Raw genomic sequence first — 15,157 nt, forward strand, 5'->3', positions numbered from 1 at the left:
GTGTGTGTGTGTGTGTGTGTGTGTGTGTGTGTGTGTGTGTGTGTGTGGGTGTGTGTGGGTGTGCGTGCATGCGTGCGTGCGTGCGTGCGTGCGTGCGTGTGTGTGTGTGTGCGTGTTTGAGTGAGAGAAAGTAAGTGTGGGTGTAAGTTGACTAGAGTAGTGAGAGAGTAATGGCAGAAGGATAGACCTATAGTTGAAGACAGTTGGCCTCTGAATATCGTCAATATTAGAAAAGCAAAAAAATCCGTCGAACCCATGGTTAAAATTCCTTAATGTGGTTTCGAATAATTGCCCCACTTGGCTTAAACCAAGATAGGTTTAGCACCTTCGCATGTTCTCTTTTCCCAAACATAAAAGAACACCTCATTACTCAGAAATTTTTATCACATGATGATGTCGAAGCAACATTAAATGGGTATTTTGAAGGCCTTGAAGTATATTTTTTTAATGGGTTTAGAAATAGATAGAAGGTGAAAGAAATGCATAGAGCTGTATGGAGATTACGTCAAAAATAAAAATATTTTTGTGAATATTTAGCTTTGTTTTCTTGGCTAGGCCGCGACCTTTTACAATCCACACTCGTACAATATTTACATGGTATTTAGACTGATCTAATTATTTCTTAGTTCATAAATAGAATTTAAAAATAAAAGCAAACATCCGTTCTGTCAAAAAATTGACAGAACGGATATCGCGTATGATTTTCATTGTAAAATACGTCGTATGTCGTGACGTGAGTAATGGAGACAGTTAGTGGAACGGAGGAACAACCTATGTGATTTTGGAACGTCGTTCCTTTGTAAAGAGTCACGGTGATACTATTTGACAGCTGATCACTGTGATTTTTTCGTCGTGACGTTATTTATCTTACCACCCACCTCTAGTCAAATGCCAATCTCAAAAATCACAGGCCAAATCTTTTGCCGAAGATTTTTCTTCGTGTTTATTTACTTTTCTCACTGTTTGTCATTTTTAGACAAAAACTAAAGATACACGTATGAATCGGACAATAGTCGAATAATTATCATGATAATTTTGCATAGATTTCTCACAGAGACACTGCGGCAAAAAAGTCGTTAAAAACCAAAACAAGAATCAGCGTAAATAGAAAAACTCGTGAGCCTCGTTGATTTTTGTTTGATTCAATGGCTTACTTGGCATACTGTCTGACACGGTTTCTACGAGAAGTTGGTTCGAATCCAGCCAGATCGAAGTGAATTTTTTCTAACTTTTCGATCTTTGTTTAATAATTATAACAAACTAATTTCACAAAAAATTAAACACCCTGAGATTCAAATAAAACCTAATTACTATCATGATAATTATATCAAAGAAAGAAATACCTTACCAATTTCGAACCCTGATAAATACGAGTAATGTAAACATTCCATTTCGCCAACTTGAAAAACAAACAAACACAAAATATGTAGGTTAATTACGCAGTACAATACACAGAAACGGCTTGAAAAATACTATGGGTTTTCGAGGGTCTAGTTTATTAACCCTATTGTTTATTCAAGTGGAAACACGCCGGCCGGGTAATATTGAACAAACTATACCAATCCTGAGAAATCTTAGTTTTTATATATATGTAACTGTACACACCTCAACAATATGCACACACCCACTGGCTCTCCAGTGCAGCTCGACTTCGCGCCTGGCCTTCGGGCTGTCGTGCAGAATTTTGAGTGCACGACGAACTCCAGTGCGCTTGTCTTTGCATTCCACTACCTGTAACGAAAAAATGTTTTTGTTAACACAATAAAAGACTAAAAATTCTAGGAAGTAAAACTAGGATTAAATTATATAAATAAAATTGGGTCGCCGCGGTCCTAAGACGCTGACGCTGAGCGTTCCCCCTTTGTATAACTATGCTAATAAGTTGTGCAAGGTAAAAAAAAGGACAAGGTTCAATTCGAATGTATTTTATTTTTATGTATATACGTGAGAACTCCGGTTGTTCGACACTTCGACTGCATGAATTTGATAAGAACTTTACGCATTAAGCCGAGATCGACTGCATGCAGTTACGGCGTGAAGTCATTATCAACTTTATACTGTTGTGGTCTCGGCTGCATGAAGTTGATTACGACTTCACACATTAACTGCAAACATGCAGTCAATCTGTTAACAGTCTTAAGCGGCTTTTGTTAGTGAAAATAAATAAATAAATACTATTATTATGACATACATTATTTTCTTATCAATATTTAAATCTCCTTTTTTATAAGTAATAGGATTATTATTCTTATCATACTTATTATCTGTTATATTTTTCACGTAACATATCATTTCTTGCCTCTTCTTGGGCATTTTGTAATCGATACTCCATTTATTTGGGACATTTATTTATATATTCACGCTCTTAGATTCCCATTGGGGTAGGCAGTTAGCAATTAGCACGATCCTTACAAACCTCTCTTGCTTCACTTACATACTCGTACATCTTTTCATACATCCCCTCCTTATTCGTCTCCAGCCTTTTTAAGAACACTTTCAATTTGTATATTTGTGTAGTGGCCGTTCTGTTTTAATGATTCCATCTACGTTAGCTCTATTATATTTGTTTCGTTAATCCACATTCATTCATCCGCTCCATGTGCCCGAACCACCTCAGCATACCCTTTTCTATTTTTCTTTCACATTTTTCACGAATCACAGCATTCTACACTCTGTCACATAGCTGCACACCATATACTCTTCTGGGAGATCTCATTTTAACTGCATTTATTCTACTCTCATGCTTCTACGACACCCAATACTCACTCCCATACATTAGCGTGGGAACCAACACAGCATTATGTACCGCCATTCGTGCTTTCTCAGATACAGACTGGCTGCATGTCATTGCATAGGATAATTATCATAACTGATGTGGGTTTAATCTAGATATAAATTCCATTCGCTTTTGTGCCCCACAGGACTTGTTGTATACGTATACTTTGTCATAAATATTACTCTCTTTGGTAATAGGTACCCTGTATTATGTATTCAAATAAATAACTACATATTTTAAACTTTTATTGGATTGATATTCAATTATTTTTTGTGAAATTACTCCACTGGTTTGTTATAATTATTAAAACAAAGATCGAATGCTCAGAAAAAATTCCTTCGATCCGGCAGGATTCGAACCGACGTCTTCTAGCATACCGTGCCAGACGCTATACCAACTAAGCCACGGAACGAACCAGTAGACCTCACGAATTTTTCTATGTGCTTGTTGTCGTGTCTTTGTATTTGGTTTTTCAACGACTTTTTAGTCGTAGCGCCATCTCTGAGAAATCTATGAAAGTTTTATCACCCAGTTAGATACCTTTACAGCAATCGGCCCTGGCGAGAGATGTCGCTATTGACTGTATTTAAATTTTTTATTAAATTGATATTCAATTATTGAAATAACTACACATTTAATATTGGTTTATAATCTCGAAAGAGTTCTTGGCCGATTTTGTCTCATTTGTTTATAAAAATATTCAATGCATTGTCGCATTTCCGTGCCGTCTATTCGATGGGGTTCGCAGGTACTTTTGGTATGTTGCGGTTGATATGTCCCTATCTACCGACCCCAGAGACAGGGAGTTCCGGGCAGCCTACGGGCTCCCTATTAAGACCAGGGTACGGCGGGCGTCCGGGCCGAGCCCTCCGGACTTGGGTATGGACTCGACAGGGTTTGTGGTTAGCTGCAGGGATGACCACGTTCGTCTGCCCCAGTAGCATGGGGTCGGGGCGTCCGTCCCGCGCACAGCTATCGCGTCTTAGTAGCGGTGTAGGCGACGGCCTTATGGCAAGGAGACGCGCGGGGCACGCGAGTTGCCCTTTGAGTCGTTAGTTATATCCGGACATTGTCGCAGGACACTGCTACCGGCATCTCCGGCACTAGCCCGGAGAGGATGAGCTAGGAGATAGACACCCTCCAGGCGCGTACGAATTTGGGAACCGGACAGACGCCATTTATCGGCGTCGGGAAGTGAGCGTAGCTTACAGCTCCGCCACCAAAGAGGAGATTTGGAAGTCGGTTTAAAGTTGAAGACTCAGCGGTGGCAACCAGCGCGATGGCAAGTGAGCGTGCCTACAGCTCCGGTACCGATCTGGAAAATAGGGAGGGTGCTGTACGTGCACCCGGTTCGGCTCACATAAGGCACTAGCCTTACGGAGCACCGGATGAAGTCCGTGTATACTTGCTGATCTGGGGTTAGGAGCTAACTTAATGGTCCCTGCGCGGGCATGCTCACGCAGGACACAGTACACTTCTCAAACGCCCTAAGGGTCGGTAGGGAGGATCACTATAATCAAAACTAATGTAGAAAAATATGGGGCTGTTATGTTACGGTATTGTAAAGAACCATTTTCTTTCACTGTAAAATAAAAAGAAATCGGAAAGTTAATAAAATCCCAAGAAACTTGCCAGACTCCAAGTTACTGGTAATAAATAGTTGGTTCATACTAAATTTCTTGGCAAAAATGGCATTTTGCCATCAAAATGATAGCCTAATATTATTGTTAGCAGTCAGTAAACAATAGATAACATAGACAAAAACAAGGTTATTTATAGAAAGTTCGAGAACGCTTGATTTTCTTGGAAAACAATAACAAACTAACTTTTGGGTAGTTTGCATTTGCTGTATTAACAGGAAAATTATGACGACCACGCGTTTGCACTGTGGGCGTGAAGTAAGTGGACTTGCTCTTGACTACGGCCTATTCCTGAAGCAAAGATTGGGTCTACTATAAATAGCTTTATTTATCTACATTTGCATAACAATTGAGCCTTAAATAACATCATTTATATATATCACTTAAAGTTATAATCCTATTGTCGCGATGGTACCAGTGTTAAATAAAACATTCCATTTCAAAATACTCAAATTTGAAGTTTAGGCAGGGATGAATAGTACCTAAAAATAAAAATATAAGAATATAAGCTACAATTACTGCAATTACTTGCCAATTTTGCTTCGGAAGTAGCACGACTTTGAGTTCCTTAATGGAGGAGACAAATCATTCCAGCGCTTGGTTGCAGCGAATTTGAAACTACCGCGGTAATAGTTCGGTATAGTTCTCCAGTGCACGAAAATTCCACAAGTTTTCATTTATGTTAGTTTGCTCAAAACCGGCTAATATTGCCTCTTGTTTTAAATTAGGCAAAGTATTGTCCATTACTCTATTTTCGTTATTGCTAATTTTCACGACGAAAATACAAAAAAGACGAAAAAACAGTTAAGGTTACCAAAGCACTTTAGTTTATTTTACCGCCGTTTGAGAAATACATATTTTATTTCAAGGCTAAATTGCATATTAAACGAAATAAAAATTAACATATGCATAGTTTTATCTTTTATTTATTTTAGTTCCATCGCAGTTTTAGTAAGGTAAGATCGATAGTTAGTAATTGAATAAATGCCATTACTGCCGTTCCACTGACACTACTGAGACTCAACTGCCATTGCAATAACAAATATTATCGTAATTGTAATATCTAGGGTCGGCGCACTAAAGCACACAAGTCAAATTCATTTGTTACTTCATACATTTGTAACTTTATTCTAGAGGCGTCTTTTTGAAATTTATCGCTCTCTTCACGTCTTCTAACACTATAAACAACACAAAAAATATGTAATTACTTATATATTAACAAATGAAGCACTTTTTTGACTTATGTGTTTTAGTCCGCCGACCCTAGATACAGTCCTAATGGAGTCTCAATGAAATTAAAATGACCAGTGGTGTACAGAAAGTTAGCAGAATTGGGGCCCTGAGCTGTGCGCTTAATATAATATAACACAATACAATATAATAACGTACACATACTCATAGTCGCACTAGGGAAACCCTGTATCGCGGGTGCCATTGAACCACACAAAGGCAACCACAAATTACACCCAAACTAACGAGAGAAATTAATGTAGGCCATACAAATATTTCTCACAGCCCGGGAATCAAACCCGGGACCTCCGTGTTGCAGTCCAGCGCGGTAATCGTACGGCCACAGAGACAGTTATAAAAGATTACGAAAAGCGCTTAGTACGCCTGACGGTAACATCGACCAAGTAGAGATGATATCTCGCCGTGCGTCTGTATGTCCAATGTCCGCTCATGGGTACACTCATCAGAAGTATATCTCTTTTGCTTATTATCTAAATTAGTTTATGTGTGGTTGTTCCGGGTAGTCATAGTACAAGGAATTCCCTAGTACCCTAGCACCTTCAGTGACGAGAGCAGCAAGTCATGCGCCTGGCAGTAAGCTACACACCTGTCCATAACAGGTTTCTATAATAAGATTCCGATTGATATTCACCAATTTGTCATTTGTGAGGTTTAAGAAACAAAAACTTTATACTAAAGGTTAAAATGATACAACAATTGCGTACTTGGATGACAAAAATCCGTGGTAGTGACCCGTTTAACTTTTGCAGGTAGTCTTGATTTAAGATGTTTAAAATAAATATTGTAATGATAAATGTATTCAAATGTATATTTCCAAAGAACAAGCCTTAGTTTCTTGCTCATTTTTCTCAGGGAAATCTGCCTTAAGAATGAGCAGAAGAGTTTAAATCATAAAGATGACTACCATGCGTAATCCCGTCACCCTGAGACGTAAGTTCAAAACTCCCATATGCCTACAATTTTGGTCCATAACAATGGTCATGACACGAATTAATTATCAGTTTACATTTTATTATCAGTTGCACAACCATTACTCAATTGTTGATAGTTTTGTGGCGTTAGGGCTATTGTTGACATGACCTTGAAATCGCTTCTGAAGTTCAGACACAATGTTTAACGTATTTGGAATCCAATGTGACGGGACGAACAAGTCGTACGCTCGTCACCCTGAGATATAAGTTGACATGTCCCATGCGCCTGTAATTTTACCAGCACCCTTACCCTTCGAAATCGGAACGCAGTAAAGAAAATTATAAAGAATAAATTACGGAAGTGGACAACATAGTTTGAATGTATTTCAGATTGCAGATAAACTGCGATCGTTAACGCGTATGGCAAGTGTAACATTGTGATTAATAACGTGCGGGATAATCTGTCTGATAAGTCAATTTCAAACTGGGAATTTCCTGTATGCTATATACTATATTGAGTGTGGCGAAGTTACTTTCTGAGGAGTTAACTGGAAAATTTAGATCATTTAGAAATTTAAGATTAGGGGGCCTACCACAACCTCTTAAAACAATATTATTTTAACCTTACATTGACTTTTCGTACCATAACGTGCTTAAAGTAAGCTTATTGTAATGTTAAAACTATGATGTTTTATTGGCAGCTTTGTAACTATTCATTCACTCAGTTCGTACTATGATACGACTTTAAAGTTAAAGTAATATTCTGCCCTCGGCACGAAAAAAGACACAACTGCTGTATAAAGTACGCATAGTTGTGAGCTTTTTTCGTTACGAGGACAATATTACTCTTATGTCAAATTTAGCAATCTTAAAATAATTACACGGACGCAATGGAAACAATATTATTTTCAGTTTTATTGTCTTAATATTGATTTGTGACGATTAAAAGTTAAGTTGAACTTATTTATTTACTTATATCTCTTCAATATTTGATTTATTTTTTATTTCATAGCACATAGGAAATAATTTCGCGTCAAATAAAAGTACGCGATGTTTATTTCGTAAAATTATGACAGCACCATATATATGCTCCTTGGCGAAACTAACAGTTGACACTAGACTATATTCCGAATTCAGAAGGTGGGTGACAATCAAGAATCAGCTTGTTTTATTTATTTATCTTCATGAAAAAGCCGAAAAATAATTGAAAACAACGTAATTTTAATAGATTTCATTATTACATACTTATCCTTTTTTGGCAGTTAAAATTCTCTGAATGTAAATAACCTTATGTACTTTAACATTATACTACGATAGGCCGATTCCGAACATCAAAAAAAGAAAGAGATGGCATTAAGTATACAGTTCATATAGCGTTATTTCTTTCCTATTTTTATAAGGAATAGCCAATATTGGGATATCATTCGTTCTTTCAGTCACTTTAGCAATGATACATTACTTGGTTGATAGGTTTGTCATGGTACGAATACGATATTATAATAAACTTACTTTAAGCTTACATTGAAATAAGATTGTTTTTGGAAAGGTTACGGTAGGTAAGTTTACTTAAAAAAAAAAAAAAAGGTAAGTTTACTTATATGAGTTTAACTGAAAATGGAAACTGAGTATATGGTGTTAACATCCTCCTTTTCTCCTAGTGGGTGCGCTTGCTGAGATTCTGGGCTAGACGCATCTCTTTCGCGTCCTCCATTATTTATAATAGTCGATGTAACCTCAAATGGCTTTGTTGATTCAGCATAACAGTGAAAAAGTAGAATCAAATTACTTAAAAAATATTCTGTAGTAAAGTTGAGTATATACACTGATTAGTATATGGTGTGAAAACACGGTTCCTAAAAAAATTGTCTTTTCTGTAGTAGGTAAATAACTTTCGACTGTTGTATGGAGCGTCCGGGATGTGCCAGACTCATGCTCACATTATATTATATCGACGAAATCTTTCACAAGTAGCTCTACTGTTGCTCCAGATACACTACACTGTAATTTTATGCAGTCTTCAACAAACAGGTATACGGAAAATGTAAACACACGAAGCATGGAGATCAAGAGATGAATGAAAATCGATTGGCAATGTCTTATTATTCAAACGAGTAGTTTACGTAGACTATTAATAATAAAAACCGTGTTAAATGTTAGATCAATGATAAATAATAATGATGACGCACACACTCAACATAGCCCCGCACTAGGGAAACCCTGTGTCGCGGGTGCCATGGACACACACATAGACAACCACAAATTACACCCAAACTCACGAGAGAAATAAATGTAGGCCATACAAATATTTATCCCGGCCCGGGAATCGAATCCGGGGACCTCTGCGAGCAGTCCGGTATGGTAACCATTCGGCCACGGAGGCAGTTATGTGATTCAGTGATGTTTTAATATTTTATACAAGTAGGGTGGGTTCGAAAAAATCCCTTTGACATTGACGCTGTAGGTACATATATGTATAATGCATCGAATATATAACCAGAAATAAAGAAGAAATAAGGGCCATATCATATCATTTGCACAGAAATATAGACAGCGCCAACAACTGATCTGTGTGTACGTCTCCGTATATTCCAAAAATATTCTGTATTTATTGTAATAAAGATAATATCCTAACAATGGCGTGCTGTTCCATTCGGTGGTGTGGGGAAAAACAGCAAAACATCTAATTACAAAACAAACTGAATCAAATTTCATCCACCACCTTTAGAGGTGGAACATTCGAATTTGAATGGGACCAAAATTGAGGTACCCCCTTTCTAATAAAAAAAAGAATTATCGAAATCGGTTCACAAATGCCGGAATAATCGCGTAATACAATAATACAAAAAGAATACAGTATAATTAATAGTACCTTTTTCCGAAGTTAATTAAAGAGAATTGTTTCTTTTTTGTTTTCGATTTCCCGATAAGGCAAGGGACTTTTAAAAGCCTTTGAATGCAGCATTACTTACGTACATTTGAAAAGAATATAATGCCTCCATGAAATCAAAAATATCCCATCAAATATAACAAAAATAGACCAAATGACGGGACGAACAAGTCGTGAGCCCGAGGTAATCTTAGAGCTTTAAAACGCAAAGACTAAGGGATATTGCCACTGCGCCCGTCACCCTGAGACATAAGTGGACAAGTCAGATGTGCCTGTAATTTCACCCTTAATTACCCTTCTAAACCGGAACGCAGTAATGGTCACACCATTGCTTGACGGCAGAAACAGGTAAAAGAAACAGGTGGCAGTACTTGCCTGGACGAACTCTTTCACAAGGAGCTCTACTGCTACTAATGTGCTCCTAGAGGTGGGCAGTGGGTTAAAACCCAATTGGCCCGGGTTTTAATAAATTTCTGCCAAAAATCGTGGGCAGAAACGGCGAATATGGAATACGGAATAATTCCATTACAAATTTCGCAGTAAATAATCTTTTTTTAGACGAAAAAGAGACAACTCACACTATACTCACATAGCAATTCTGTGGATTCTCACTACTAAATATACACAATACGACTCGATTTTTACAAAAATCGATTCAAGTGCATACGACCTAACGAGTTTTGTATCGATATATATATATATATATATATATGATATGTTCATACCATTACTGTTTAAAGTACATATATATATATGCGGAGGGAAGAATGTCATGTGACGAGAAGAGCGTTAGGTGTGAATGTGGAGAGATATAAGGGGAAAGGAAGGCCAAAGAATCGATGGATGGATTGTGTGAAAGAATAAAATGAATAAAAATGACGGCTGATAGGGGAGAGTGGAAGAAAAATACATGCTGTGCCGACCCTACCTAGCATCGAATAAGGACAGGAAGAACAAGAAGAAAATTTAGTTTAAACAGTTTTTCCCATTTTGGTCCTTAATTGACGGCATTGACAAAATGCGGGGTTAAACCCCGGGCACTTGCCCATTTTTGTATGCCCCACAGCAATTTGACGACCCTATAAATAACAACAATAATATAAAATTAGTAACGTGAATCACACTGATTTTACGTGGCGTTATCGCCGATTTGTGTTGACTTTAGATATAATTCGTTGGCAATGCGTGGTTATCATGTGTAAATTTGATATAAGTAAATCTATATGTAAATTTACTGTTACAATAACGCAGTATTGCAGTATATAACGACCTTGAACAAATCATACAGTGACAACAACTGTGAAATTTTATCGTCAATAAATGGAAGTGGGCGCTTAAATGAAAAACACTTCAAAAGTTTACTTGTTTAAGAGTCTATACTACCACAAATGGCTTTGGTTGATTCTGCATAACAACGCAAGTTTTGAATCAATCAATTTGGAAAAAATGTATAGTAAAATTGAGATATACACTGATTAGTATACGGTGTGAAATTTGCCTGCAGCTCGACCTAAACGAATGAACCGGGAATAAAATCGAGCTGACGTAGTATCGACTTTTAAGTGAAGAGCGCATTTTTAAGCATGCTTATTTCAAAAAGTACAACGTTATAAAGTTTAAAATTAATAACCACTTTTTTCTATATCTATTAAAGTACTCATATTCTTATTCTTAGAATAATAACGCATAGAAACCTAGTCCGCACACGCTAAGTGAGGCAAATTGAAGCGCTCCCAATGGGCCTACACGAGCGGGCGGGCCTTCAGTGCTCAAGGTCAACTTGCACCACGAACAGCTCAAGAATTTTAGCTAAAAATGACGAAATGTGCGGTAAATGAGTGTAAAAATACGTCAGACAAACATAAAATAGATACTAACATCACATTCCACAAGGAAGTAACGCGTTTCAACTTGTATTTTTATATAAATATTCACTAAAACCGAAAATTAACCTACTCCTACTACTAAAACTAGCCTACATGAATTTGATTTTTGCCTCACTTGTGACAGTTCGTTTGATATGAAACTATCATTCTATGCGTTATTATTCTAAGTTCTTATTATTATTAATACAAAGATGGAACAAAGACAAAGAAAAAATCCTTCCAAAAATTATTGGAAGAGAATAAAAATTTCATAATAGTTATTTTTTATACATTCAAAAGTCTCGAGGCTTCTTGGCCCGAGCCCGCGGGAGTCAAGACTCGAGACAAGTGAAAATGACAAATCCGCACGTGTATCAAACGACGTTTTTTAATACATTTGCGAAAAAACTACATTGAAAGTAAAATAAAAAAGTATTTAAAAAAAAACTTCATTTATTTCTTTGCCTGATAAAAATTCAGAGTACAATGGCAACTGTTGCCAGTATTCAGCCACATTTAAATTACTATTTTAGTGGCGTGGCGCGAAGCAGTCTCGCGTAATATTCACCTCCGGTCATTGTTAATATTCAATCAGCTATCTTTATGGAAAATATTTTGGTATTTTTAAATCTAACCCGTTGTTTTATAAAACACCTATGCAATTTAAACAAATAAGACGTTTGTAAGTAAATATAAGTTTTAATGACGAATGACTTACGTCACAAAGCACATAAATATTAAATAAATATACAACCTCTTTAGTTCTATGTCTAAGATTTGAAACAACAGTAAATTTAAAAAAAAATGGAAAAGTAAAAAGCAATATTGCGAAAAATCCAACTTTCATTTCATTACATATTTAATATTTAATTACCGATGAAATGTGATTCAGTTTATTTTGTAATTAAATGTTTTGCTGTTTTTCCCACACCACCAAATAGAACAGCACGGCATTGTTAGAGATATTATCTTTATTACAATAAATACAGAATATTTTTTGGAATATACGGAGACGTACGCACAGGTCAGTAGTTGGCCTGTCTATATTTCAGTGCAAACGGGAGTTCATATTTATAAGAGCTGTATAGCTAACGTGTTACCAAGAATATATGGCCCTTATTTCGTCTCTATTTCTGGTTATATACTCGATGTTGCTACGTAAATCAAAATCAAATAATGTTCATTTACATTTGAAATCGTCATAATTCAACTATACATTCGTTAGGTCGCTGTTTACTCTGAAAAGAATGAGCTAGAAACTCTAGAGATGGCCGTTTGTAAATAAACATTTGCACACACTTATTAACCGACTTCAAAAAAAGGAGGAGGTTCTCAATTCGACTATATTTTTTTGTATGTATGTTACGCAAAAACTCATTTGTGAACCGATTGTGATGATTCTTTTTTGTTAGAAAGAGGGTACCTCAGAATTGGTCCCATTTCAATTTGAAGAAAATATTCCATTTCTAAGGGTGGCAAACTAGGGGATGAATCCGATTTCGCGTACTTTCCGGTACCAGATTTCAATAAAACTTGGCAAATATATGTAATTCCTATTCATTTCAAACATAGATGGAGACTACGTCGTTATCACGGATTTAAAAATCCTACATACTTTGATGATAAATCATCAAAGTATGTAGAATCTATACAAAAACCTTTAGCATAAAGTTTTTGTTTCACTATAGATTCATAATAATATCACATATTCAGGCCAAGATACCTATTGAACTTGTACAACAAAGCGCTTCCAAGAATCGATAACCCAGTGAAAACAATTCTTAAGAAACGGAACAATAAAGATGTTCAGACATGTTTACATTTATACACAAGCACAGAAATACAGATTCGATGATTGTAGGAAATATTTTTTGGAAAAAATTAAACGTCATTGAAGAGCAGAGTATCAAAAAATTGCAATGGCAGTTGAATAGTAGTTCGATGACCAGCAGCTGAAACAAGGGCTCATTTACGAATGCCATCAAACACTCATGGAGGAATGTCATGGAGGAATGTATACACAACCACGTAACTCTCAGTGAATTAAAGGACATAGCGGCTCACGTGGCAATAACGCAGCAGATGAACTAGCCAGAAAAGGGTCGGAGACAGACGCTGTTGGACCAGACCACTAGCGTACCTCCCCTATCAATGGTTAAGAAGAACTATACACAAAGGTACAAAATCTTCTCATAATAACGCATGGACAACCCTTACGGTTTGCAGACAGGCGAGGGAAGCACTCCCGACGCTCAACGCCAGTCTTTATTGAAAATTAATCAAAATGAAAAGGCAAGAGCTTCGCACTCTAACTGCCGTCCTAACGGGTCATGGGCTATACAATAAACACATTTTTACTTTAGGTATCACAGACAGCCCTCTATGCACATCCTAACACAGTGCTCCGGCGTGGCCAACTACAGAGCGAATTATCTTGCCGAGGTCGCTTCCCGAAATCTTTAGCAAACCGAGGAGGTTGCCGAGATTCGTGGAGGAGCTTGGGTGGCAAGAGTAGGACCCTGCACCCACCACACGCAAAGTACCAAGTAAGAGTAGCCACTGACAAGCCACAACCCTTAATTTTTAGAAGAATATCAAACTCTGTCGACGCACAATTGAGATGATTTAAAATTAGCAATCTTGGACCCCACGTAATTGGTGTGGTTATGTTAATACATACACTGTTTTCATATGTAATTTTCAACTTCCTCAAATCGCTACAAAGAATAATTAGTTTAAATAAGGAGTATAGACACCACTCATTAAAGTTTCTGCAGGGCTTCGTGTGGAATAGAAGCGTTTAGCTTGTGTATATATCTCCGCAACGAACACGACAAACGGTTCAAAATTTCAGACGCAAGTATTTACTGTCGCATAACTTTGTAAGTTATAATAAATTCCGTTTTATTTTTATTATAACTGTACACTGGTTCATTAACAGCGCACCTAGGCGTCAATAATCGCTCTTTTATATATAAATTAGTTAAATAATTAAAGTGCATCTATCCTTATAGAATAGGATAGTCGTCTCGATTTTAGGCGGTACAGGAGCACTTAGGGGCACAAGACAAGAAAAGAAAGTTAGGAAAAGAAAATAAAAAAATTCATTATTTTAGTGAAAAGACAAGGAAATGATAATTGCTTAAAAGTAAGTAAAAGTACCAAAAAAACAAATTATTCACGGTTCAAACACGAAAATTTTTGTATAGAATGTTTTGATAGCTACAAAAATACGAAGTGAAGTAGGTAGTACTTTAAATACGTCTATATTATTAAAGATGTAATACGTATATACAATATATTAGATTACAAATAAAACATTTTATTATGAATTTTACTATTTTATTCTAAAGGGCATCTATCCTTCTTAATATTTTCATCGTGTGGCGTCTATCCACAAACAAATAGGTTTGCAAAAACTCAATTTCTTCAAAATCAGTAAATGTTATTTCAATAAAATAAAGTCTTAATGTAATGTAAAAGATTAAACTAGTTACATCCATAGGAATTATTTATGGTAAACTAATTAGGAAGCACTTTCAAAAAGTAAACTATCTAAGTAAAGTATATAACCCGGTTTTACCTATTAGTATTATAGCGACGACGCTGCTGTACCTGTCACGACTGCATTACTCCACGAAGTCTGAGGAGATAGTGGAGTACATCAGACATAAAGCCAAAAACACCTGAGAGTCGAGCGGTGGGAGTCCCGCCATAACGTAAATTTTAATTAGTTTGTGGTGAGAGTGCCGCCCGAACATCTATCGACCTTCATGAAGGAAGAGTTCTGGTCGAAGGGTGACATGTGTCGGCGATTCCGCGGCCGG

The 15,157-nt window shown here is 36.7% G+C and overlaps 1 protein-coding gene across 1 annotated transcript in view; it reads right to left on the reverse strand.

Moving 5' to 3' along the window:
* LOC113232143 (MAP kinase-activated protein kinase 2) overlaps positions 1 to 15,157 on the reverse strand; it is a 78,884-nt gene that overhangs the window by 15,156 nt on the left and 48,571 nt on the right. The window contains exon 2 of the mRNA XM_026466781.1: positions 1,606 to 1,731. Coding sequence (XP_026322566.1) covers positions 1,606 to 1,731 — 126 coding nt within the window. The remainder of the gene's footprint in view (positions 1 to 1,605; positions 1,732 to 15,157) is intronic.

The sequence above is a fragment of the Hyposmocoma kahamanoa genome, unplaced genomic scaffold, assembly GCF_003589595.1.
Source record: "Hyposmocoma kahamanoa isolate Upper Pololo Valley unplaced genomic scaffold, ASM358959v1 67, whole genome shotgun sequence".
In the NCBI taxonomy this organism is placed as follows: domain Eukaryota; kingdom Metazoa; phylum Arthropoda; class Insecta; order Lepidoptera; family Cosmopterigidae; genus Hyposmocoma; species Hyposmocoma kahamanoa.